We start from the raw sequence: 24,843 nt of genomic DNA, 5'->3' as shown, positions 1-24,843 counted from the left end.
CACTGTGGAAAAAAATTGTAAGCCCTCTTTTAAAAGTTTCCCAGTGCACTTTTCTCAGGTTTCAGGGTTGTACTGCCCAATGTATTCTTTTCTAATTACATGTAATTTCTTTATTGTTTTGCAGATTGAAGGCCAAGGACATGGAGCAGTTTTTGACTGTAAATGCTCCCCAGATGGTCAGCACTTTGCATGTACAGACTCGCATGGCCATCTTCTGATATTTGGATTTGGCTCCAGTAGCAAGTATGATAAGGTAGTATGAGAAGAAAAACTTGTATTCTATTTATCCCTGCGGCCTTTTGTGGGTGTTGGACAGTATCCCAATGTACACAAGATGATTTTTGTAGCATTAATTCATGTAATAAATAGGTACCCCAAATCTACTCCATCTTGGTTGGGAATGGCCTTAATCTGCCTATTACCTTGTGGGAGCACTGGATGGGTGATCTGGGGCAGTTGTCTGATGACCAACAGAAAAATGCTAAGATGGTTGCTTGAGAAGTGGCAGGTTTACATGTATCTACTCTATGGGTCCAGTCTTTCTGTTCAATTGCAAAGAATGCTCTTAGTATGCATTCAATGGCTGATGAGAATTACTTGATATACAACAAAATCTTAATAATAGAACCATTCATCAGCCTTACCTCCCGCACCTCTCCTATTTCATGGATAGGATAGAAGTTTACTAATTCTCTCCTGACCCTTTGTAGACTTCTTATGACTGTGGATGGCATTAAATGGAAGCCCCAGGCTGAGAGTATTTCTGAGACTGTAGTAACTGTACCTGTGTACTAAAGATAATTGAAAGCACCTGACATTACCTGGGGCACTGAATTCTGATGCCATATTCCCTATGAAAGATACATCTCTGGTAACTAGGAGTTGTTCTCCCAAGGTACATCTATTATTTGATTCAATACGTTTTTTGTATCCCATACATAAAAAGCAAGGGTAGTAACTGTCAGTGCCAGATGAATGGCTGTCTATTCCAAGACTCTTTCTGTGTGTGAGTCTATCCCTGATACAGTGGAACACCCTGGAGAAATCTTCCCTCCTTTATGAATCTTGGGAAGAAAATAAATGTTTGGAGTTTCCGAAGTTTCCACAATGAGGTATCTGTGTTTTTGTTCAGTTAATAGACTAGCTTCAAGGTATCTTTTGAGTTTTTCCTTTGAATTAGATGGTACTAAAGATTTTGCTGACAGTGACAAAAGCAGAAGGTATAAGATTAGGGGCCTTATGTAGGTAGCCTTACATTTACCACTTCATAAATACCGAATTTTACCGATTCGGTATTGATGAAGTGGTAAATGCAATGTAGGTAATCAGTGGGTAAAAATTACCTATTCGGAATTGGTCGGTAATTAAGAATCGGTATTTACTGATTCGGTAATGGTAACTGGCTTCCCATTGATTCCTATGGGCCAGGAGGCCCATAGGAATCAATGGGAAGCCGGTAATGGGGAGAGCACACTCAAGGGTGGCAGGGTGTCACAGTGACACCCTGTTGCACCCCTGATTCCTGATTCCTGCATGTGTGCACATGTGGCACACATACATGCCCTAAGGGCATGTATGTCTGCCACATTGCACACTTCTAAGGGCCAAATAATGCTTTTTCTAAGACCTTCGTCATTTACCACCAACTTTTAGTTGGTGGTAAATAACGAATCCACACTACACCCACACACTCCCCCTACATCTCATTTCAGGATTCGGTATTTACCGAATCGGTAAAATTACCGATTCGGTAATTTTACCGATTCGGTAAATTACAGAATCCTGAAATGTCCCCCCTACATACCAACAGCCTGAATACCGGTCGGTAACGGGATTTTTACCGAAAATCGGCCGTTACCGACCGGTATTGGGCTACCTACATATGGCCCTAGGTCTTTTGTTAATTGCAGTACTTAATGTTGTGTTTATCTAGCTATTTGTGAATGTGGCTCACAATATGTGGGATTCACAAATAGTAAATTGAAAGAAGACCGAGAGGCCATATCAGGGCCGTCAAAATCCCGTCAAACAATATCCAATAGTATGTAATATAACAGAGAAAAATCTCCGTCATAAAGTTTCTCGGAGTGGAACAGGTGAAGCTGGATAGATGAGGTAGTAATTTACATTTGAAACTTAGATTGAGAGAAACTTTCGGGGTAGATTGCGATAGAGAGTTATGCACCATTTCATTAGGTCACTTTAGGTGTACATAAATACAGCATCAGGCAGACGGAGAACTGATGATTTTAATTGTATTAAACCTCTGTTCCTGATATGTATTGTTTGTAAAGTTCCAATATGTGCCATGGCTGCCTGCTGTCCCTGGTGCTGTTCGCGATTGCCATGGAGCCCCTGGCAGCGCTAATGCGACAGCATCATGTGGAGCGCAGTCTGAATTTCACGTCCAGGACTCATTGTCTCCATGCATGCTGAAGATGTCTAAGTCTGACAAACTTAGCATAACCTAGCCGCCGTCCTGCTGGAGTTCGGTTGACTGACTGGTATCATGGTGAATTGGGACAAATCTGTGGCCTTCCTTTGACCTCTGCCACCCCTCGCTTTGCCGTGGACTTCCTTCTGTTGTGGGTAGACTCTGCGGTCAAGTACCTGAGCGTTTGGGCCAGGAGAGACACCACAGATCTCTGTCAAGAAAAGTATGGTAGGGCCGTCACATGGCTGGAAGATCTGATCCATGCTGCCTTTTTTGTTGGCTGACTGGGGAATTGGCCATAGCCAAACTGTTTGTATTGCTTAAACTCCATTACCTTTTTGTGACTATCCCAATGCCACTGACTAGATCTTTCCTTGATTGTCTCAGATCCCTCCTAATAAAACTCGTTTGGTGGAGCAGACAGTCTAGACTGGCATGGAAGGTACTGACATTGCCATTTGACCAGGGTGATATTTTCACCCTGATCAGTCCTGCCAGTGCACACAGGCGCAGTTTGCATACTCATGGATCCATCCGGACCCGCATGCCTCCCACACAGCTGTTCCGGGACAGAGTGTACCGGGTATTAGCTGGTCTAACAGTAAATGGGACATCCCTGCTGATCACAAACTTACACAGTGCTACAACTACTTACGAAGGCATGTAGATGTCCGGAATTTGGCGTTCAATGTGTAAATACACAACAGTTTGTCTTCCTAAGACTCTTGAAATGTGTTCCCAATACCACTTATAATCTACAGTGAGTTCAGCCTCATTACTCTTACAATGTATGACCAAATGGTAGCTGGTCATTAGAAGAGGGCAACTTATGCATGAAATACAATAAACACTCCAGGCAGTGCGACACCTGTCCCTTAGCTGCCAATATCTGTACAGTTATCTGGCTTTTTATTGGGGGCCCTATACTCGAGACTGGCCCCTTTCGCTGGAGATATGATGTTTGGCATTGTATGGCTATTTTTTAGCGATGCTACTGCTGATATATGAAAAGGCTCAGCGATTTAATAAAGGTTTAAACTCATATACCTTATAATTGCAGTTATTTACACTCAGGATATATGTACACTCAGAATATATGTACATAACGCATGTTTTTATGAAGTACTTATCTGACTGCTAGACATAAGTGACTGTTAAACTAATAGGATGAAGTATGCACTATGGCATTTTTTATTATGTAATAACACCCACATATGAACGTTTCTAAAGCTTTATTAAATCGTTGAGCCTTTTCATATATCGGCAGTAGCATCGCTAAGAAATAGCCATACGATGTTTACACATGAGCGTTGTTGACTTAGAAACTTTATTGACACATAGAGCCGTTCTCAGTAAACATCCACCGACCCTCTTTCTATGTTTAGAATAGAACGCCAGAACGTAACGCGTCACTCACCACTTAACAGCCAGGCATGATAGAGCATTGACAAACGCGGCAGCTTCAGGAGTGAGGAGCGCGTAACTTCAACATACCGGTAAGCTAGGCCATAAAGGGATTGTTTGCCATTCGAATGGGAGGGAACTTTTTGGGTGTAAGCATGCGAAGTTTTAACGATAAATTGCAACGCACATCCACACAAGCGGCATGTTATTACTTTCTATAGTCACCTTGATCTTTAAGAGCACTCGATGTAGTAACGGAGGCACGTAAAACACGCTGACAGAAGCAGTATGTGATTAGCTTAAAGTAGGCACTTCGACTAAAAAATCGCTAACTTTCACGCAGACCAAGAATTACGTTGTTAATAGTATGCACAGTACTTGGACACCTTTTGAAACACCATAAAAAACGAGGTGGTGATATTATTTTGGTGGAGTTTCCCCTGATTAAACATACGTTACTTTTGCTTTCTTAGACATTCCCCTGATGAAGGCTTTTTGCCGAAATGCATAGGGATGAAGGAAAGGATGTTTGATTGAATAACTCAGAAACAATGCATTTTGGGAAATGAAGTTTTGAATGTTAATGAAATAATTGTGAAACCAACAATTAAAAACCATAAAGGAACCTTTGAAAGAGAAGTGTTTATTCTAGCTGTTTCAGCATTTCGACCTGTGCCCAGGGAGACATCCCATGGTAGTGGGCATTCTACCATATTGATTGATTACTACACTCCTTAGCAGGGAGTGATGCCCAGGAGCACGGCACAACTGATAAACTTCACATAACAATCGGCAGTGCACGATCAAAGATAATAGTGATAAGTGCAGCTCCGTCATCAATTATTCTTTTTCTAATATAAATTAACATAATTCATGCTTCTCATGCCGTTAAAAGCACTCAGGCTTTAGCAACTTTTCCTAATTACAGTAGAAAGTAAACGTGCTATGCTTGTGCATATTAGTTTAATGTATACAACTCGTCTGGCTTCACTCCAGCATGTCACTTCAGTCAGTTAATCGATCAAACAGCCTTATTGATAACATAAAACCAATAACGCAACAAAAAGGAGGGATAAGGGGGGGAAGCAGGAGCCCATTTAGGTGGGTGATAAACGCTGTCTTTGAACATTGCAAAAGTTGCCAATTATACAATCATACATTTGCATATATTATCAATGTGGTATTAATACACGGTGGTTTGAGGTGCATATAGCATACCATACAGTCCAGGTCACAATTTGGGTCACATTGCGACACATGTATTAGGCAATATTAATTAGCATTAGGAATGTCAGGTGAATCATCCGGAGTTAACAGCCCTTGAAGCGTGCCCAACATTGTGTCCATGCCATTGAGATGGGGAATTTTCGTAGCACTAACGTATCTTCCCTTATTAGTGAGGTTGCCTCGGCCTTAACCCAGTTTATCATTGAATGAAACCATGCTTTCATCGGAGTGGGTTCTTCTGCTTTCCACCGGTGTGTAATAAGCCGTTTGGCCACGACCAGACCCAGATCTAAAAACCTGGACTAGTCTTTGTTTTTTATTTTTGGGGAGTATCCCTGTTCTACACACCTCACATGTCCGTGGCGATTCCCTATCTGTACTGGCACCCAGTGCACGGATTACCCCCTCCCAATACAGATGCAACTTGGGGCAAGACCAGAGCATATGTAATAAATCCGCATTCAACAATTTACATCGTGGGCAGCATGCATCTTCCTCATTAAAATATCTATTGATCTTGTCTGGGGATAAGTATACTCTGTGAACAACATAAAATGTAATCAACCTGAAGCGCGCATTTCTGGGGATCTGTCTGGGCTGTCCAATACTATGGACCTCTCCTTATCTGAGTATGAACGTGCAAGGTCTGTTTCCCATTTGTGCCGCAGTGGTGTTAAGTCCCAACATGACGTATTGCTGAATCGATTCCGCGAACCATTTTACAAGACGACGCCCATACCCATTACATGCACATATTGCATAAGGAAATGTGTTGGGGGTTCGTGCAAAATGTTTCCCCAGTATCGCCTCAGTATGGCCGTTCAGGAGGCATAGTTCAGGAATTCCCCCGGGGTGCTCCGTCTTCCTCAGACCGAGAGAGGAATGGACGCAGTGCGCCTTCCCCATACAGATCTCCTAGTGTAGATATGTCTGCCCCCAGCCAGTCTGTAAGGTCTGTTATCCTGACTCGACTTCTCGCTATCTGCATACCCAGTAAAGGCATGGCTGGCGCATACAGCATAACGTGCCTGGTAAGGCGCAATGCCCCCCGAAAGCATTTTTGAGCAATCTGGACCAGAAGCGGAAGCAGCTCATGTGATCTGTTGCAGGGGTGGAATAAAAAGAGAATCCTATCCAGGGAATACGGGGGCTTATGTTTTGCTGAATCAGCCAGGTTTAGCTCCTCCACCCATTTTGCTACCCACAGTATCTGGGACGCCAGAAAATAGTGCTTCATGTTGGATAGAGACAGCCCGCCCCATGATCGGGGTAAATACAGCTTTTCCAGTGCTACCCTGAACCACGTATTATTCCAGATAATGTCCCTTATGACCCCCTCTGGGGAACGAAAAAAGGATGCAGGCAGGTATAGCGGAAGGTTAGCAAAATAATAAAGGAGGTGCAGCAGCATTACCATCTTCATCAATTCCACCCTGCCTATAACCAAGAGATTAAGCGTTTTCAAAATTAGATTTGGGACTTAAGTGCTGTGACTGCTCTAGTTATATTGCCATCCCTGAGATCTCGTTCATTGTGGTAGATGCGTATACCCAGATATCAGAACGCCACCTGTTGCCACTTTATCACAGCCCCATCCACCTCCAGGTGAGGATCATCCATCCCAGGGGTAAAAGGGAATAGACCAGACTTACTCCAGTGTACACCCAACCCAGACAATGAGGCAAATAATCTCAGCGTGTCCGGGATGACCCACTGGACTGCCTGAAGATCCTTAACATATCCTCAAAGTGAATCCCCCCACCCCCCAATCTGGCACCGATTTCCGTAGCGCTATTGGCAGAGGTTCTATCGCCAGGGAAAAAATGAATGGGGAGAGGGGCCACCCCTTTTTAGTTCCCCTCTCTATCAGTATAGGTCCGGAAAACAGAGTCCCCAGACGGACCCGGACTGTGGGTATTCCATATAGTTAGCTTTATTAAACTCAGTATTCAAGGCCAGAACCCAAACTGATGGAGAACTGCAAACCTAAATGGCCACTCGACCGTGTTGAATACCTTCTCCAGGTCCAACATGACGCCGCCAGCTGTAGGCGAGTCCATTGCCGCACTGCACATCACCCGAATCAGCCTGCGGATGTTAAGCGGTTTTGTTGGCGGGAGCTTTATTAAGGGTCAAGAGGGCAGGGGGCTGAGCACAGAGCTCTTGGAGCCTTCACGGAGAGATTGAGGGAGTGAGTTAGGGACAAAAGGGGCACCTTAATTTGAGCTGGGGTGTCTGGGAACGCTCGCTCTAAAAATGAAGGAAACAGACATGTGAGCCATGGAATTTGAAGCAAAGAAATTTGGCAGTTTATTGAGAAGGTGCAACTTCAAGAAAACTGCAAGACAAAGGCATAAAAATACAAAATACAGAATCCAGATTGTCACATTGATTAGATGGTATTTCCGTATCTAAACTATTGTCAGAGAGAGAGAGAGACTAAATCTAAAAAACGCATTTATAAATGCACCATGAAAACAGCATAAATGAAGTAAAATATGTCTCAGAATACATAACACTTTTACCTAGGAACACTCACGTTTACCCAAGAGTGAGCAATCCTGCAGTTACAATACAAAACATTTTAAATGCAAAAGTGAAGAGAACAATGGTTAAACAGAACATGACATTTCATATAAGTAAAATAAACAAAATACTTTAAGCAAAGCAGAACAAGACACTTTAAGTAAGACAAGACAAGAGCTTCTTAGCTCTTGGGGAAAAACCTACACAGCCTGTTACCTACATACAGACAGCGAGGTAGTCCGCCGAAGACTGTGTGAGCTCCCCTTTTATATGGTTTTAGGTTATGAGAAGCACCTACAATTTATTGATAAATCTATTTACTGAAGTGTAATGAAGCGTACAGTACATTATGACGCCAGAACAACTTTCATTAATATTTGTACCGTTGTTATTTACCCAGGTGAGTGTACATTGATTGATGAGGAGAGGATACGCCTCAACTGTGGCGGCAACTATAAAGTCACTTTTGGTGTCATACCACAAAAAGGAGACGACCTTGATTAAAGAGCACTAGCACTCCACCCACTCTCCCCCAGTATGTCTCCATAAACAGTTAGCAAACCATGGAATAACAGGGGCAGGACTTCAAATGCCCAACCAAAACAGCAACAGCAGCAAAGTCCGACCTTTATTCTATTATCACCTGTCCATGTCCCTTAGGTCCCCCCCCCCCCCATCCCGGTGCCCCACATACAAACTGTTTCGCAGACGTCACATTTGCTTTTGCGCCCCACCTAGTCAGCAACCCCTCTTGCTACCATACGCCAGGCCTCTCATCTGGATTGACTGGTGCCAGGCCCCCCTAGGAAAGCGCCCTCGTCACGCACCCGACTAGACACTGCTGGATCCCCATCTAGTCGCATCATGGTCTGCAAAAGCGCCTCCCACTGAGCTGCTATGGGCGTCTTCCTGAGGCCTAGCGTTTCCTCCCTCTGGAGGGCCGTGCCCTCCGCCTTAGCCCACACCAGAAATGAACCTCTCCATGCCCGTGCGTGTGGTGGATCAGCCGCTTTCCAGCGTTTAGTGAGCAGCCGCTTTGCCACCACTAACCCCAGGTCGATGAACCGAGAGCTAACTTTCATGGAAGGAGTTCTGTGGAAGAGGTGTAACAGGTAGGTTGGCCATTCGAACGGGATATTGTGACCTGTGCACGCGCAGAGCGCCTCTCACACTGCCTGCCAGTACGGGCACAATACGGGACAGTTCCACAACATATGGATTAGGCCGGCATCTAGCTCCGCACAGCGGAGGCAGCCCACATCTGTACGATGGAAGTATCTGTTGGTGGATTCGGGCGTGAGGTACGCTCTATGCAAGATGAAGAATTGTATTTAGTGGAAACACATGTTCCTGGGGATCCTTGTCGGGCCCTGCAGCACCCTGTCCCATTCCTTGTTGGCCATGGGCCGGGCCATGTCCGCCTCCCACTTACGATGCAGCGGGGCCAGACTGATCGCCGCATGTGCGCGCAGGGAGGTCGCAAACCACTGAACCAGATGTCTCCCCTGTCCCATTGCATGGAGATATTGCATCGAAAGATGTTGTTCCGGTTCCTCCCTGAGATCTCCCCAACAGCTCGTGAGCGTCGCCATCAAAGACCGGTGACGAAGAAAGTGGCCGGGAGCCAGCCCCGTCTCCTCCGCTAGGGCGGCGATCGAGAGAAGGGCACCCTCCCGGTAAAGATCCCCCAGTGTTTGTATGTCTACAGCGCTCCAGTCCACAAGTTCCGAAGCACTAAGCACCCCCTGCCCCCTAGGAGAACCTTTGAGTGGTATGGCCGGGGCATAAGGAGTCCGGGCCCGGGTGAGGTAGAGGCTACAGCGGTAGCATTTGTAGGCCACCACCACGAGAAGGGGCACAGGCCTCAACACTTTCGCGGCCGGGTGGAAAAGCTTGATGATGTCAACTAAAGGGAGGGGGGGGTGCAGCAGTCGCAGTATCATCACGCCCTCTGTCTGCCAACCACCGGGCTATTCACTGTAGCTGCGCAGCCAGGTAATAATGCTCAAAGCACGGCATTGCAAGTCACCCCTGGTCGGTGGGGAGGTACAGTTAGGGCAACGCAACTCTGTGGCGTGCATTACCCCATAGAAAGTCCCGAAGTGACAGCGCAAGGGCTGCGAAAAAAGATGCCGGAATATAAATGGGTAGGTTGGCGAAGTAGTACAGGAGCCGGGGTAAAATCACCATTTTGACTAAGGCGACAAGGCCCGTGACCGTGCGGGGAAGGGTACCCCAGAACCGCATCTGAGTCTTGACTGCGGCCACGGCCCTGCCCAGGTTGCCCTCCACAAGATCCGCCGGCTGACGATATATCTGGATACCCTGATAACGGAAGGTATCCAGCCGCCATTGGACCTGCACGCCCCCAAGATGGTAGTTCGGGTCTTGAGTGTCAGCTCGAAACGCATATAGACAAGGCTTAGCGGCGTTCACCCGGATGCCTGAGAGAGCAGCGAAGTCGAGTAGAATGCGCTCCAGTTCGGCCGGGATGTGAGCCACATCTCTAACAAAGACCAGCAGGTCATCCGCATAAAGCGATACCTGATGCGTCGCATCACTCAGAGGGATGCCATCAGCCAGCTCGCTACGGAGCGTGGCGGCGAGGGGCTCTATTGCTAGCGCAAACAGGATGGGTGAGAGCTGGCACCCCTGTCTGGTGCCACGGCAGATTGGGATGGCGTCGGAGATGTACGGCCCAGTTCTCACTCTCACCGTGGGCTCCTTGTAAAGGAGGGCTGCCAGCTACGTATGTCCCACTCGCCTTTTTCGGTAAGCTCACTAGGATGCTGCGGGATTTTGTTTGGGGAACCGCCAGACACAGGCTGGCGTTCGCAAAACTATATCTGCCAACAGACAGGGGTGGTCTGGCGGCTCCTTGTTTTGAACACTACTACCTGGCCGCTCAGCTCCAATGGGTAGCCTGCTGGCTGGCTGATAGAGGCAGGGACGACACGGCCACGGCAGAGGCACCCTACTCGCTGGAACGTGTGACCGGACTCTTTCACCCCCTAGCTACGGTCGCGGGACCGCTGCCGCTCCTCCTAGCTGTGGCACACAGGTGTTTCCGGAGGGCTCTGAACCTCACTCGCGCGATAGTTCCATACGCGCCGGCAATACCCCTGGAGGGCTCCCCCGGAGGCGGAGGGGTGCTTGCGGCCCCCACACTGACGGGCTGGTGGGAGGCAGATGTGCACACGCTGGGGGACCTATACAGAGACGGTGAGCTCATACCGTATGAGACCTTGGTGTCGGAGGAAGGGCTCCCTTACACACCGCTCGCTCCTGGCGAGGTTGACCGCCAAATGGGGGAACATGACTACGGAGCCTCACCTGCACCTGACCATGCAATACCTGCACGTCATGGGGAGGGGCGGGCATCTGGTCCGCTGGTTCGCGGCTTCGTTGCGGGAGCACACGGCGGTTAGTCTGAGCCCGCTCCGCGTCAAGTGGTAGCAGGACCTGGGGAGGCCGTTTGCAGACAAGGAGTGGGAGAGGGTTCTTAAAGGCCCAGTGCGTGTCCCCAGAAATATGCGGTTCCGCCAAATCCAGCTGTTCATAGTACACAGGGCCTACCTCACACCTGAGTTGATTAACAGGTACTTTCGCCGCGATGACGCACTCTGCCCTAGGTGCGGAGAACTGGGGGCGGGGTTTTTACACATGCTGTGGAGCTGCTCTGGGCTGAGCGCCTATTGGAGAGAGGTCAATGGGCTGCTGCAGGGGAGTGTGGGTCGCAACATCCCATTTGACTGGCCTGAGCACATTTTACACCACTTCAAAAGATCGCCCAAAGACAAGGCAACGTCCCGATTCATGGACCTGGGGCTCGTAGTAGCAAAGCGCCTCATCACCAGGAGATGGAAGGCACATGACTCACCACACACACGGGCATGGAGCTCCTCATTCCAGGCATGGGCTAGGGCGGAGGGGACGGCCATCCGCAGGGAGGAGACCCTGGGGCTGCGGAAGGAACCCATGGCGGATCGCTGGGAGCAGTTGCTTGCTGAGCTCCGGCGCCTAGAGGGGGAGGGTCACACAGGCCACGCGGGGATGGCTGGGAATGCCTGCACGAGCGACGGCGTGCTATCGGCTGCCCCGTAGATGGGATAGCATAGTCCCTGCTGCCTCTGATCCGCAGATAGGGGCGCCTGCGGCCACATGGGGATGGTTGCAATCATGGGGGTTGGGGGGTGATCCTGGAAATGATCAGAGGGGGGAGGGGAGTCGTGGGTGGGGCAGGAGGGGGGGAGCACTCTGTGTACAACTGTTCACGCTGCCACTGTTCCGAGTTTTTCTTTTGACTTGTTTGTGACTTATCTGTTCTCAATGCCTAAGTTGTTTGGGCGACATACATTTGCAAGTACGGCTAAGTGGCTGATATATGGTGGCTGCTGCCCCTCTTTAAGAGACAACACCAGAACTGATGAGGTAAATGCAGCCGGCTCCCGGGCAGGGGGCGGTTGGCACATTACTTGATTGCGGGGGATATTCAGCTGGCTAGGCCGGGCACGGATCAGCAACCTGCATATGTTTATGTACTTCTGTGTGTAATGTATCCTATCGAACCATGTATTTTTTCTTTACTATACCTACAAAAGCAATAAAAACTGATTTGCAAAAAAAAGGAGGGCTGCCAGCTGGAGGAACCCGAGGCCCAACCCGTAGTGCGACAATGCCGCCACCAGGTATCCCCACTCTAGACAGTCGAAGGCCTTTTCACGATCTAGAACCAGGCAGCCCGCCCTAGGCCGTCGTTGAACACTGTCAGTAGCCACCCGGAAAAACCGCCGCAAATTAAGGGAGGTGCTGCGCTTGGGCACAAAACCATTTTGGTCGGCGTGCACCAACACCGGCACCGTTGGCGCCAAGCGCTCCGCCAGCACCTTAGCCAAGATTTTGTAGTCCGCATTAAGCAGGGCAAGGGGGTGATATGACCCCAGATTGGTGGGATCCCGCCCGGGCTTGAGCAGAGATACCAGATAGGCCTCTCGCATGGAAGCGGCCAAGGTACGTTCTTCGAGGGCGGCCAGATAAAGAGCGTGCAGTTTGGGTACTAGTGCCTCCCGATAGGTCTTGTAGTATTCCGCTGGGAGCCCATCCGGTCCCGGTGCCCTCCCAGAGGCCAAAGAGGTGACCGCCTCTCCGATCTCTTCCACGGTGAGGGGGCACTCGAGTGACTCTTGATACTCATCTGGGACCGTGGGCAGACAGGCAGCCTCAAGGAACCGATCCAGGTCCTGCGCCTGCCGATGTCCCGCCGAACGGTACAGGGTCGCGTAGTGTTCCGTCATTGCCTGATGTATCTCCCACTGCGTGTATACGAGTGACCCGTCGGGCCCGCGGATAGCATCTATCGGAGAATGAGCAGTCTCCTGTCTGAGCAGCCAGGCCAGCAACCGCCCCGCCCTGTCCGATGTGGCATGAACTCGAGCCGAGTGAGCCGCATAGTTGTGACAACGCAAGCGCTCCAGCAGCTCAGCATGGCGCACTCGAAGCCGCTTCAGCCGGGCCGAGTCTCGACCTCTGCCCTCACCGTGTTGTTCGCACGAGAGTAGGCGAGATTCCAGGCTAGTGAGCGACAGTGCGAGCCGCTTACGAATGTTCCACGTCACGCCCGGACAATGCCCCCTGATAGTGGACTTATGGGTGTCCCACTCTGTCAGTTCACTGCTTGCTGTCCCCTCATTCATTTCAAAGAACTGCTCGATCGCTGTGCCTAGGGATGCACGAAATTCTGCATCCTCCAAGGACTGGGGAACGGCCAGGGCTCCATCTGAGGCGCAATCTGAGAGGGTTATGGTCGGAGTGTGTCCGGCCCAGATATTCTGCCTGGTTTATCAGGGGAATCAGAGAATGGGATCCCACCACCCTGTCGAGACGCACATGAAGGTCAGGTCGGGATACAAAGTGCGCCACATATCGAACAATGCCCAGTGCGACATCCAGTCGGTGAGGGTCCGCGCGTTTGAAACCGCCTGTGGGGGCGGGAAGGACCGATCAAGGTGTATGTCAAGGACTGAGTTGAAGTCCCCTCCCAGTAGCCAGGGAAGGCCCGCATATGGTGCCAGCACCGTGGACAAATGGGCAAGAAATGACGGTCGCTCGACGTTCGGGGCGTATAAGGAGCCTAGTAATATGTGTTGGCCATTGAGCCTCCTGCGCACTAATGTGTATCGCCGTGCCAGGTCAACTACTACTTCCGTGCATGTAAGCGGTGTGCCCGCCCTCACCCAGATCAATGTACCTCGGGCGTGTGCGGAATATGTGGTCCCAAAGAGCTGACCCCTCCAGCGGGCACGCAGTCGGGCTATTTCTGGCTGTGTCATGTGAGTCTCTTGGAGGAGGGCTATGGCCACCTTATGTCTTTGCAGATATGCAAAAATGGAATAGCGACGCACTGGCGTGTGCATACCCCGTATGTTCCATGTGATTACGTTGGTGGTGGCCATCTAAAGCAATTAAGGGCTGTATTGGCGACGAGGCCGGGGTCCGATCGGCCGGTGGAGGGGACATAGGCTCTAGGTGTGTTGCCGGTACGCTGCAACAAAGAACAGAACAAAAGAACGTTTGTGTGCTGCCGAGCACACGACATGGGAATCGAGAACTGTGTAACTACCAGGGCAAATCCCCCAACGGGCATTGGTCCAAACTGCAAGCTAAACGCTTATCGAGTGAACCTAAGCCAGGTAATGGCTAACAGGTGCGCGGCGTAGCGATAGCTGACGTAAGCTGCTCCCCTACGGCATTACCCCTGCAATCACTATGGGTGCCTTCTGTGATGCGGGTTTAACTGAGTGTAGGCGAATGGCCTAGCTGTGTCCATCTACACCTCCTGCCGCAGATCCCGCGTGGCGCATGACACCCCCCTGAGCAGGACTTCCCACCACCCCGCTCGCACGAGATGATCAAGCAAACTTAACAGCGCCAGCACACAACACTGCACCATAGCATACATGGGAGCCTGTAAGCAATCAGTCACCATGATACATTGTCTATCACATGTTGGCATGTGTGCCAGCGGGTGCCGCCGCCTCGCTGCCCTTGGCTCACACGATCTGGTCGGCAGTCTGGGGTGTTACCAGCGGCATAAGTTGATCTTCTGAGAGCGTGGTGGACGGGGAAGACTATCTGCTGGTCTCGGGGTCACTATGTCCGTGAGCTTCCGCTTCGCCCTGGCTACTCGTAGACCCAAGGGTTGCCACCGCCTCCAGGGCTCCCCGACGCTCCAGCCGCATCGTCTCCGGACTGGGCGCCACAACCGGGCCCAGCCCCGCATCCCTGCGGGACCTCCTCTGTTGCCGTGGTCTCCTCTCCTGTAGGCCACCAACTCTCGGATCTAGGAGCCTCCGTCCCCCGCACTGCCCCGTCTCCTCCAGCCAGTCCCAAACATCCGACGGGGCGTCGAAGAAGCGAGTCCCCTCCTTCGTGACCACCCGGAGACGGGAACAGCAGGGAGTATGGGATCTCCAGGACGCGCAGCTGGCGCTTCACTGCCAGATAGCTGCTCCTCCGCTTCTGCACTGCCGCCGTGTAGTCCGGGAAGAACATCACCTGCCCACTTCCCACTGTGATGGTGCCCAACTTCCTGGTCTTGCAAAGCACCACGTCCCTGTCTTGGTAATTGAAGAGTCTGAAAAGGAAGGGACGGGGCCGGGCCCCCGGCCTGGGTTTCCGCGCCGGGACCCTGTGTGCCCGCGCCACCACGAACTGCGGGGAGAGCACCCCCGGAGGGAGCATGTCCCGGAGCCACCCCTCGACATACTGTTCCGGATGCCGTCCATCCTCGCCCTCCGGTAATCCCACCACTTGGACATTGTTGCGCCGGGAGCGACCTTCTGCGTCCTCGGCGCGGTTCTCCAGGGCATGGACGCGGTCTATCAGATCTTGCAGGGCTATAGTGTGATTGCTCACCACCGGCTGGACATCCTGGAGCGTTTGGCGTTGTTGGGCCACTGTTTCCGCCAACTTGCGGTGATCCGCATGGAGAAGGGTGAAGTCCACCGTAACTTTGTCAATCCGGGACTCCAAGGAGGCCTTTGTCTGTTCCAAGGTAGAGCCAATTCGTTCCACTGCCACTAGCACTGTGCCCAGTTTGGCCGCAAGTGCCGCCGCCTGAGGCTCCGCATTTCTGTCGTGGCGTCCCGGCGCGGGACCCGGGCCTTCCGCCTGCGACCGGCCCTCCAACGTGTTTCGCAGCCGGCCCATGACCAATTGCTGTGCTGAAGGCATCCGCTGGCAACCCCGGCACTAGACGGGCGACCCGAGCCCAGACCCCTAGTCCACCGTAATATGAGAGTGTCGACACCTCGTTCCCTCCGCTAGTGTGGGGAGGAGGAAGAGAGGGAGAGCAAGGACCCTCCCGATAGTGGCTACGGTCAACGTCCAGGAGACACCAGCTTTCTGCTACTTCCAGGCTCCGGAGGCCACCAGGACCGTCTCGTGTCGCCCCCACAATACACCAGGATCCCCCGCCGGGCAACTCTTCCCCCGCCTTGACGTCGACGTCCCCCGTTGATCAGCTCTGGCAATTGTCCGCCGCCGCTGCCTACGGCTGCCGCTCCTGGGCCACCCTCAACTGATGTGCACCGCCCCGGCACTACAGGCGCGGTATAGACAGCAACACGGCCCAAACGGCATTCCGGCCCCAGCTATGTCAGGGCGCTCCAAACAGTTCGCACCATTAGGGAAGCTCCCTCCGCAAAGAGCCCCCACTGGCCCACCACCACCTGCAGCCCAGTCCGCGTCTCTCCTGTCCTCTCAGCTCTGCACTTGGTGCGAACGGCCTCAGGCACCACCGCTACGCGCCAACACCTCCTGCGTACGCAGCAGGCCTATGTGCTCTCCTCATCCCAGCACCAGGACGGCCCCCTCCGCAGCCGCTCACCCCACTGTCCGAGTCCAGACCATCCACTGTCTGCTGACCAGGCCTCAGGCTGCGGGCCCCTCAAGTCCTGGGCCCCTGCTTCGCTGCTGCGGGTCTCAGGGCAGTCTACTACACCAGTCTACCTCGCTGACCTCCGCCGGGCCCAACGCTCCACTGCTGCACACAGAGAGGCCCGCCTCACTCCCTAGGCCGCCCCGTCGTGCCCATCGGGCCCTCGGAGCCTTTCCAGGCGGCCCCGTCAGGCAATCAGGCAGGTCCAGAGTTGAGGCGCTCCAAGCGGCCTTACAGATATATCAGGCAGCACCCCGGAGAGTCCACAGCAGGTCCGCTTCACAGTAGCGCCACAAAAGTGCGTGCTCTGCAGCACCGTCGGCAGACTGCGGCCGCTTCCGCGCCCTCCTCGCACTCACCGCTCCGTTGAGCTCGTCTCGCAGGCCGTAGCGTCTCCGGCAGGCCACGGACAGGCAAGCCTGCCTCACACCACTACCGCTGATACTGGATGCCACACTGGAGAGGCCCGGCGCCGTCCCGCTTCTTCTGCCGCGGAGATCCCGACCAGCGCGGCCTGGTCACCTCGCGGCGAGCCGCGGGCTGAAATACCCACTGTAGCCGATTGCGGCTCACCGCCCGCTCCGCCTCCCTCACCGGCACCAGCTTCAGCGCTGCATAACTGGAGCAGCAGGCAGTCGTGTCCATCGGGTTTCGCTGTGGAGTGGCAGGAAGCCTGAGTTTTGCGACTGGCGGTGTGAATTAACCCAGTTGGCAGGATAATTGCCAGGATGATGGCACCGGGCAGCAGGAGCTTCACCTACGTGCGACCATCTTGAAAGTGCGCCACCTAGCGCCATGAGAAGCACCTACAATAACGTCATCTCACACCACTTCTACCTACGTCAGTCTACCCTAAAAGCTTGGTCTGCAACTTTTATCAGACGTGTCGTCGCTTTCCCACTAAATGCGGAACGTAGACTAGGTCAAAAGGTCAGTTTCTCAGGCCAAGCGCTCGTCGTGAATTGCATAGGGCACGCAGAAAAATGTGTATTGTAAAGGGATTCTGTATATACATATATAAATCTCCTGTGTTCCTTAGCTTGACACATCTGCGGTGGCTACTTCCTTAAAAGTATGTACCAGCCCAGGATGCAGCCTACTGTATGTCGAAAGATCAGAGGGATGTTGAACTTTGAGACAGTGAACTTCGCACACGAGTAGGGTGGGGGCTCCTAGTTTGGAGCAGGAGGCCTCACAGAGAGAGGAGCTGGATACGATTTGGATCAGACCTGCCATTAGCCTGTTATACAGGAAAATGGCAGAACTATGGTCAATTTAACAAAGAGGCCTACATATTGAACAGAAGGGCCTACACAGAGGTTTCATGCTGGCTGAGTGGTAGGGATGTCCCAGGGAATTTGTTATATAGTAACACAGGACCCTCTGGTCAATTTAACACGGCCTACAAATTAGGCTGGCAGGGCAAGGACAAGGGTCTCATACTTCAGGTGTGGACAGAACGGGCCAGGTGCATGTTTATGATACAAAATCGACCCTCTCTCATTCCCTCCTCTTGTTAATTTTTTTAACAAACTCCTTACAGCATACCTTTCAAGTCTTTGAGGTATTTGGTAATGGTTGCAGGCTGCATTTAGTGTAGTCCTATTGTTACTTCTACAACTTCTATAAGTGCTAAGTTATTCACATTCCCTGTTCTATCCTTGTCTCCCCCCCCCCCCCCCCCTTGCTAATTATGCATTTCTCAGGAGCTGCAACTGCTACGTACTCAGTGTGTTTACTGAGGAGCATATTGTACATTAGGACACAGCCCACGTATTTAGAGACAGGTATGACATTGTAACACATGCTGTTTTCTGTGTTGGTATGCCGGTGTGTGCAATAATAATATCCTGCTCTGTCAACTGTCCCCCTGTCCCGTCTCTATCAATGGCAATTTATTCAATGTGGTACAGAAGTCATTACAATAGCAGCAATGGGGGGGGGGTCAATGCTGCTAGTAGCACCCATGATCATTTTCTCTAATTGTTCTGAAAGTCTTGAGCAAGTCTTGAGGCATTGTTCCAATGTACGTGTGGCTAGTTGGAAGAATGTCTTATCTTCTGCTGCGTCTGTACTATGTTCAAAAAAGTCTGCTGAATAATAATGTAGAGCCTCAGAGATGATACCTTTAAACAGAAAAAGTAACCGTGGGTGCCTGTCTTCAAGTAATTTGAGAGGTTTGCAAGCACTTCTTATTACTTAGGCACATTCGATATGAAGAAAACAAAGTGAAGAAAAGGTAAAGATGTCTCGTCGTCACAACTTGTCGACTGAGGGGTTGGGGCGTCGATGTTTCCAGACGTTCTTTAAGTGAAGTATCCTTGAGGCCCGCTTACACACTCGTCCTATCTCTACTGTGTAGGATGTGCAACCCTTCAGGATGAGCTTGGGATACCATTCCCACTTAGTAGTTTCTGTGGAACACATGTAGTTTCTGTGTGGCTCCTTGCCCCTTGCACATCCCCCTCAATCACATGTGAGATGAACGCCGGTCCATTTTCAGAACCCAGATGCAGAGGTACTCAAAAGCGCAGCATGAACTCTTTCAGGAGGCATTTGGCAATAGTTTGTGCATTGCTGTTCTTGAATTGGCATGCCTTAGTCCATTTGCTGATCATGCACACAATAACCAACACGTACTTGTAGTTTTAGTAGGGGGTATGTTGATGAAGTCAATTTCATGTGGGGAAATGAAGTGGCCTGAGGCAGTGGAAATACAGCTTTAGGAAAGCAGTCTGATCTACCTTTCACGTCGTACAAGTGTTGAACCATGAAAAAGACGGGCCATGGGGGCAAGCATTATCGTTGGTAAACATTTCTTTACATTTGGGCCTATTCATATCCCTTTTCTGTTTGCATACATCCTCCCCTGTTTCCTTCTTCCATTTCTTCCACCCAGCCCTTTTAATAATATATTTAGTGCCATATGCTATCCTTTCTTGTACATCTGCATCAATAAATTCTATACCAATTGATACACAGTCCTTGGGAGAGGCGTGTGCAGCACATTCTACAATTGAAACTAGAATCAACAGGCCTTGCAATAGTTGAGCTGTTAATGGTGCACGCTGCATTTGTTGTCCAGCTGAGGTAAGGAGGGAACTCCAAATGAAGAAAAGAACCCAAAAATTATATTGGCATCCCTGTACAAGACTTTAAAACGAAATTCATTATCTGCAAAAGAGGAATTAAAACATTGTACTATAGCTTGAACCAACAGCAAACACAGACAAAAATCTCTGTCTCAGTAACACCTTTAGTAATCAAAACACTCATAGTTGTCAAACTGTGCCCAGGGATGTGGAATTCCCGTAGCCCCACTCCCAGGACATATTTGTTTTTGAGGTCAAGGGCAACAAGTTTTCATGTATATTTCGTCCTTGGGACAAGTAGGCCCAACCCTCTACAGCACAATCCCTTTGGCTGCCATGTTACAGCCCCACTCTATGGATCAGGGAAAGGCACAGTCTGCAAAAAAGTCAATATCTATGTCCATGTGCTAATGCTGTTCAAACTTGCATTTATTGTACATTAATGCAAAGGCTTTATTATTAGGGTGAGCGCTCTAAGTAAATGTTGTAAGCTCGGACTGCACTACTGACAGTGGTTAGAGTATGAAAATGTGTACACACTTTTTCAATTTTTAGCAATGTGAGGTTATGTATACTGCTCTCAGAATGCTCTTCAATTAGATGCAAATATTTGCAGAAGCTTGAAAGCAAGATTGATCATTCTTTGCTTTTAAAATGAAATGTTCACAAAAAGAATGCAAAACATTTAGCTAAACTACTAGACTAAGGTAGGTACCATTATAACAAACATTGGCAAAAGCAAAAATTGTTGTGGTCTCAAAAATCACACATTGCTCAGTAGTTCCTGGCACTGGATAAAACAACTGTGTGTGGATATGCTCCTCGTGAAATAACAGAATGAAGTCACTCACAGTGAAGCTAGCCAAGAGAGGGAGGGAGAGACAACATTTTACTAACCATAAAAGGTCATTGTTAACGCCAGACCTAATTAGGGGCCAAATCATGAAATAAAGTGCACCCATGTCCTTGTGTTAAGTGCAGATATACAACTGTTGTAAATTCACAAGACTACAGAAGTAGACCAAGAACTAGTTGCACTATACTATATTGCTCAAGGGAAAATCTGAGCCATTGCAAGTTCACATTTCCTCCGGCCACTTTTTTTTTTGTTCTGGTCGACCAATTGCGGGATAACTGGCACCAATCTGCCCGCTAGTACATCCGCTAAAATTGTATAGTCCCCATTTAAGCACGCCAGGGGTCGGTATGCGCCTGTATATGCAGGATCTCTCCCCGGCTTGGGAAGCGTAATCAACGTGGTTTCTGTCATGGCCGTCGGGAGGAAGAGGCTCTCTAATGCTTCCGCAAATAACTTAAGCAATTGTGGGCTTAAAAGATCAGCATACGATTTATAAAATTTGTGGGGGAACCCATCTAGTCCTGGCATCTTTCCAGATGGCAAGGCCCTCATCATACCTCTAATCTCTTCTAGCGTGAGCAGGGCATCCAGCTCCAGCATCTGCTCCAGCATTAGATCCGGAATAGAAAGGCTATCCAGTAACTCCTGTATTGCGATCTCTGGAACCCTCAGGGCAGATCTGTATAACTGCGCAAAATGTGTGGACAGTTTGCCATGTATTTCGTCTTGAGTAAGTTTGCGTCTCCCATCCTGAGACCGGAGAGCAGTGATGGGTCCGACCGACTGCTCGTGTTTGATGAACCAGGCCCGAAGGGTGCTTGACCGATCCGCTTTAGCATGCGCAGATGTTTAGTGCGCCACAAAATTGAGACAGCGTTGGCGTTCTAGAAGTTCAGCATGCTTCTTACGTGCCTCAGACAAGGGGGCCATTTCCGCAGCATCCGCAATCCCTTGAGCTTCTAGTGTCAGCAGCTCCCTTTCTACGATGAGTAGATCCGATTCTACCTGCTTTCGAAGCCCACAACCCCGTCCCAGACACTTCACTCGCCACGTGACCTTCATGGCTGTCCATTCCACCAGGGAGAACGAGGCAGTTCTGGAGTTAAGTGCGAAATATTCCTCTATAGCCTCCCCGACTGACTTCCGAAAGATGGAGTCTTCAAGCATCGCTGGTTGCATCGCCAAGTTGTAGTGTAGTTCCTATTTCCCTAATAGGCTCTGCGCATTGGAATAATATACCCTATAGATTTGGCATGGGACTGTGGTCAGTATGCCCCAATCGAGTATATTAAACTTAATTAATTTGTGCCAGCTACTCAGAGGCCACTAGAAACTCCTTGTAAACAAGAAGGGAATCGTTTCTGGCAATCGCATAAACATGACAACTTTGTTTCCCTTTAGAATCAGAACACTCTCAGAATCATGGAAACAACAGATAACAGTTTCACTCAGCTAATCGTGCATGCTTAGTTTCTTCAGAGTTACACAGAAAGAAAAGACGGGCGTTTCAATAAAAGGATTTATTGAACAATCTTGTTTCTTGTATAAGCGATATAAGCTGTTACAATCACAAGACAGTATGAAAGATATATTATGTACAGCGTAAGCAGTAGAAAGAATAATACTGCGCTAGCATTATCTTGTAGCTATGACGCACATATTCATATACATAAATAACTTAAGCTAAAAAAGGGAGTACTGATAAGATGCTTCTCTAACTAGTTCTACCCCAGTGTACCTAATCTAAGTGTAGTACAAGTTAAGAATTAGGTGATGTATTCTATAGTATGGTAGGCTATAGTTTAGTGTGCTAAGTCTGGTATGCCAAGAGTCCCTTTAGGTTCTAGTCAACTCCATACCTTGAGAATGAGAGAGGTGGGAATCTCTTTCCGGGTCTCGAACTCGAACACCCCGCGAAGGGAGTCAGAACATTGGAAGCTGGATTATCTGCGAGCAGGGATGACCGCGTCTCTTGTCAGTGCGTCAGGCTGGGACATGGGCTCCTCTAAAGTCGAGGTCGCCTCCTACTTGTTTGGGCAAGGGAAGGTATATTTATACCCGGTAGGTGCCTTGGAATGTTAGCATTGACGTAAAGTCAGGCAGAGGAAGACGTCCAGAATGTACCCTTAAGTAATAGCTGTTCATGCATAATTAATGAGTTCTTGGAGAAATCAATACTCCTGTGCTAGGGGAACTCCCAAGAGCTTAAGGGTCTGGTTTCTAAGAACTCGTTGTGACGTTGGGGTGGACGGATGTAGGTGAGCATGCCTGTATTTGGATAGCCTGGCTAATGCCTAAATAAGGACTGGGATCTTATGCCTATAAAAGGGCAATGCGAATTGTGCCTGTATAAGGACATCTATCATGAAAACCTATATATGGACACCTAAAGCGGAATGCAACAAAGTAGGGACCACAGGAATCTCACCCTCCCAGGCCAGTGTGGCAGTGTGGATTGTGATCAGAGTTTTTGCGTCCCTTTATACTCTGAATCGGATATGTAAGTAAGTAAGGATGGAGATCCGAAAAACCTGTTCAGGCAAACATGCAGATTATGGGGTACCGAGAAAAAGGAGTACACCCTTACCCCTGTGTTGCGATGTCTCCAGACATTAGTTAAATCCCATCCATCCGCCCATCCATTCAGCACAATAGAGTTGTCGGTGGCAGCCGCACCCCGAAGTGGGAGAAAAGATATATCTACCCCGTGTCCAACACACTATTAAAGTCTCCACCAATTAACCACGGGACCTCACACCATTTCCTCATCGCTAGGGATAGCTTGCTAAAGAACTGACTTTGATCTACATTTGGGGCGTACACGTTTTCTGAGAAAATATGTCGCCCGTCTAATCTGCCCTTCAATAGCACATATCTACCCTCTTTGTCTGTAAGGACCACGTCTATTGCAAAAGGCATACCCGGACGAATCCAAATGAGTGCTCCCCTTGCAAATAGAGAGTAGTCAGTGGCATATACCTTACCCCTCCATTTGCGTTGTAGCCTGTTTCCACCGCATTTATATGCGTCTCCTGCAGCATCGCTATACGCACATTGTCTCTCTTAAGATATGAGTATACTGCATATCTGCGGGATGGCGTTCGGAGACTGTAAGAAACTGGCTCTATATATACTGCACCAAAGTGAGGTACAGTGTGTATAGAGTCCAAGGGTCTCCAGAGGTATGGCCGAGGTTAAAGTTAGATAGAACCTTACTCTCTAAAGTGGTAGCTTGGTCGAGCAGTAAGGCAGTATCAGAGGACAGTGTTAAGCATTTGATGTACACGCTCAGTTAGCAAATGAATCCACACACTCAAGAACTGAACTCTAGGCCAATTGTTTTTGTATAAAAAATATACGGTTTTATTTCTAGAACCAAGCAAGCCTGGTACAGGTAAGCATGTAAATACTTGTTCGAGGCATGTGGGCTGCTGAATTCATATCTGTGCATAGATCGCCGCCTAGTGTTGGGTCCGGATGTTTGCACGTTGTTGTCCTGGAAGAGTCTTCGAGGTATCCTGGGATAGGTGACTCCTCCCCTGGACTACAGTGCGCATGGGCATCCTCTCCATCCTCAGATTGTTTTTTTCCGCCATTGGGTTCGGATGTGCTATCTTAGCTCAAGTTAGGAAAAACTTTATCGAGGCCAAAAGGCCTTTAGTTCGCGTCGGTACTGTTTTCTCGATCGGTTTCCATACTCCTTTGTTAGTTTAACAACTTTCAGCACCGACTTTTCGCTTCTTACCTGCCCATCGACGACATCGACGATGGAATCGAGGACACCGTTCAAAAGATGTCCGGTATGCAATGCGAAATATCCCCACATCGACGTCCATCCGGTGTGCAACAAATGCCTTTCGCCGGATCACGACGAATCGACATGCATGGCCTGTGCCCGGTTCCGTTCCAAGAAGACTCTACGGACTCGACGAGCGGCACGACTCGAAGCGCAGCACGCGGCACCGGCCCCGGCAGACATCTTCAACGCCGAGACCGAAGATGTCGAAGAATTGGAGATCCTACCCTCCAGTCCCGTTTCCGAACATGACTCCGGATCGAACGACGTCGACGAATCACTCTTTCGCAGAGATGAAGACGACACCGAGGTAGGAGACTACGATGAGGCCTTAGGGGCCGAAGAGAGTAGCTCCAATGACGAGCAAGGCCTACCCGTTCAGACTGAAGAGAGCCCAGTGCCACAGTCTATGGCTCCGGTCGAGGGATCGCCTTCGGGCCTTACCCGAGACCTATCCCGCAGTTCTTCGGCCCCGCCCTCGGGCCCGGCCTCGGACGTTCAGCGGCAGCCATTATTACCTAAACCGGCTGGTTTCCCTTCTTCCAAACCGAAAGCTGCACTGGTCCA

General features: G+C 49.9%; 1 protein-coding gene across 4 annotated transcripts in view; it reads left to right on the top strand.

The window, feature by feature from the left end:
- The window catches only part of PHIP (PHIP subunit of CUL4-Ring ligase complex), a 1,862,070-nt gene that overhangs the window by 444,836 nt on the left and 1,392,391 nt on the right, over positions 1-24,843 (top strand). For all 4 annotated transcript variants that reach the window (XM_085610989.1, XM_085610988.1, XM_085610991.1 and 1 more), the window contains exon 16: positions 125-253. In XM_085610989.1, coding sequence (XP_085467115.1) covers positions 125-253 — 129 coding nt within the window. The remainder of the gene's footprint in view (positions 1-124; positions 254-24,843) is intronic.

This window comes from Triturus cristatus, chromosome 6, assembly GCF_964204655.1.
Source record: "Triturus cristatus chromosome 6, aTriCri1.1, whole genome shotgun sequence".
Classification (NCBI taxonomy): Eukaryota; Metazoa; Chordata; class Amphibia; order Caudata; family Salamandridae; genus Triturus; species Triturus cristatus.
Note: the sequence above shows the minus strand (reverse complement) of the source record. Positions and strands in the feature narration are given on the sequence as shown.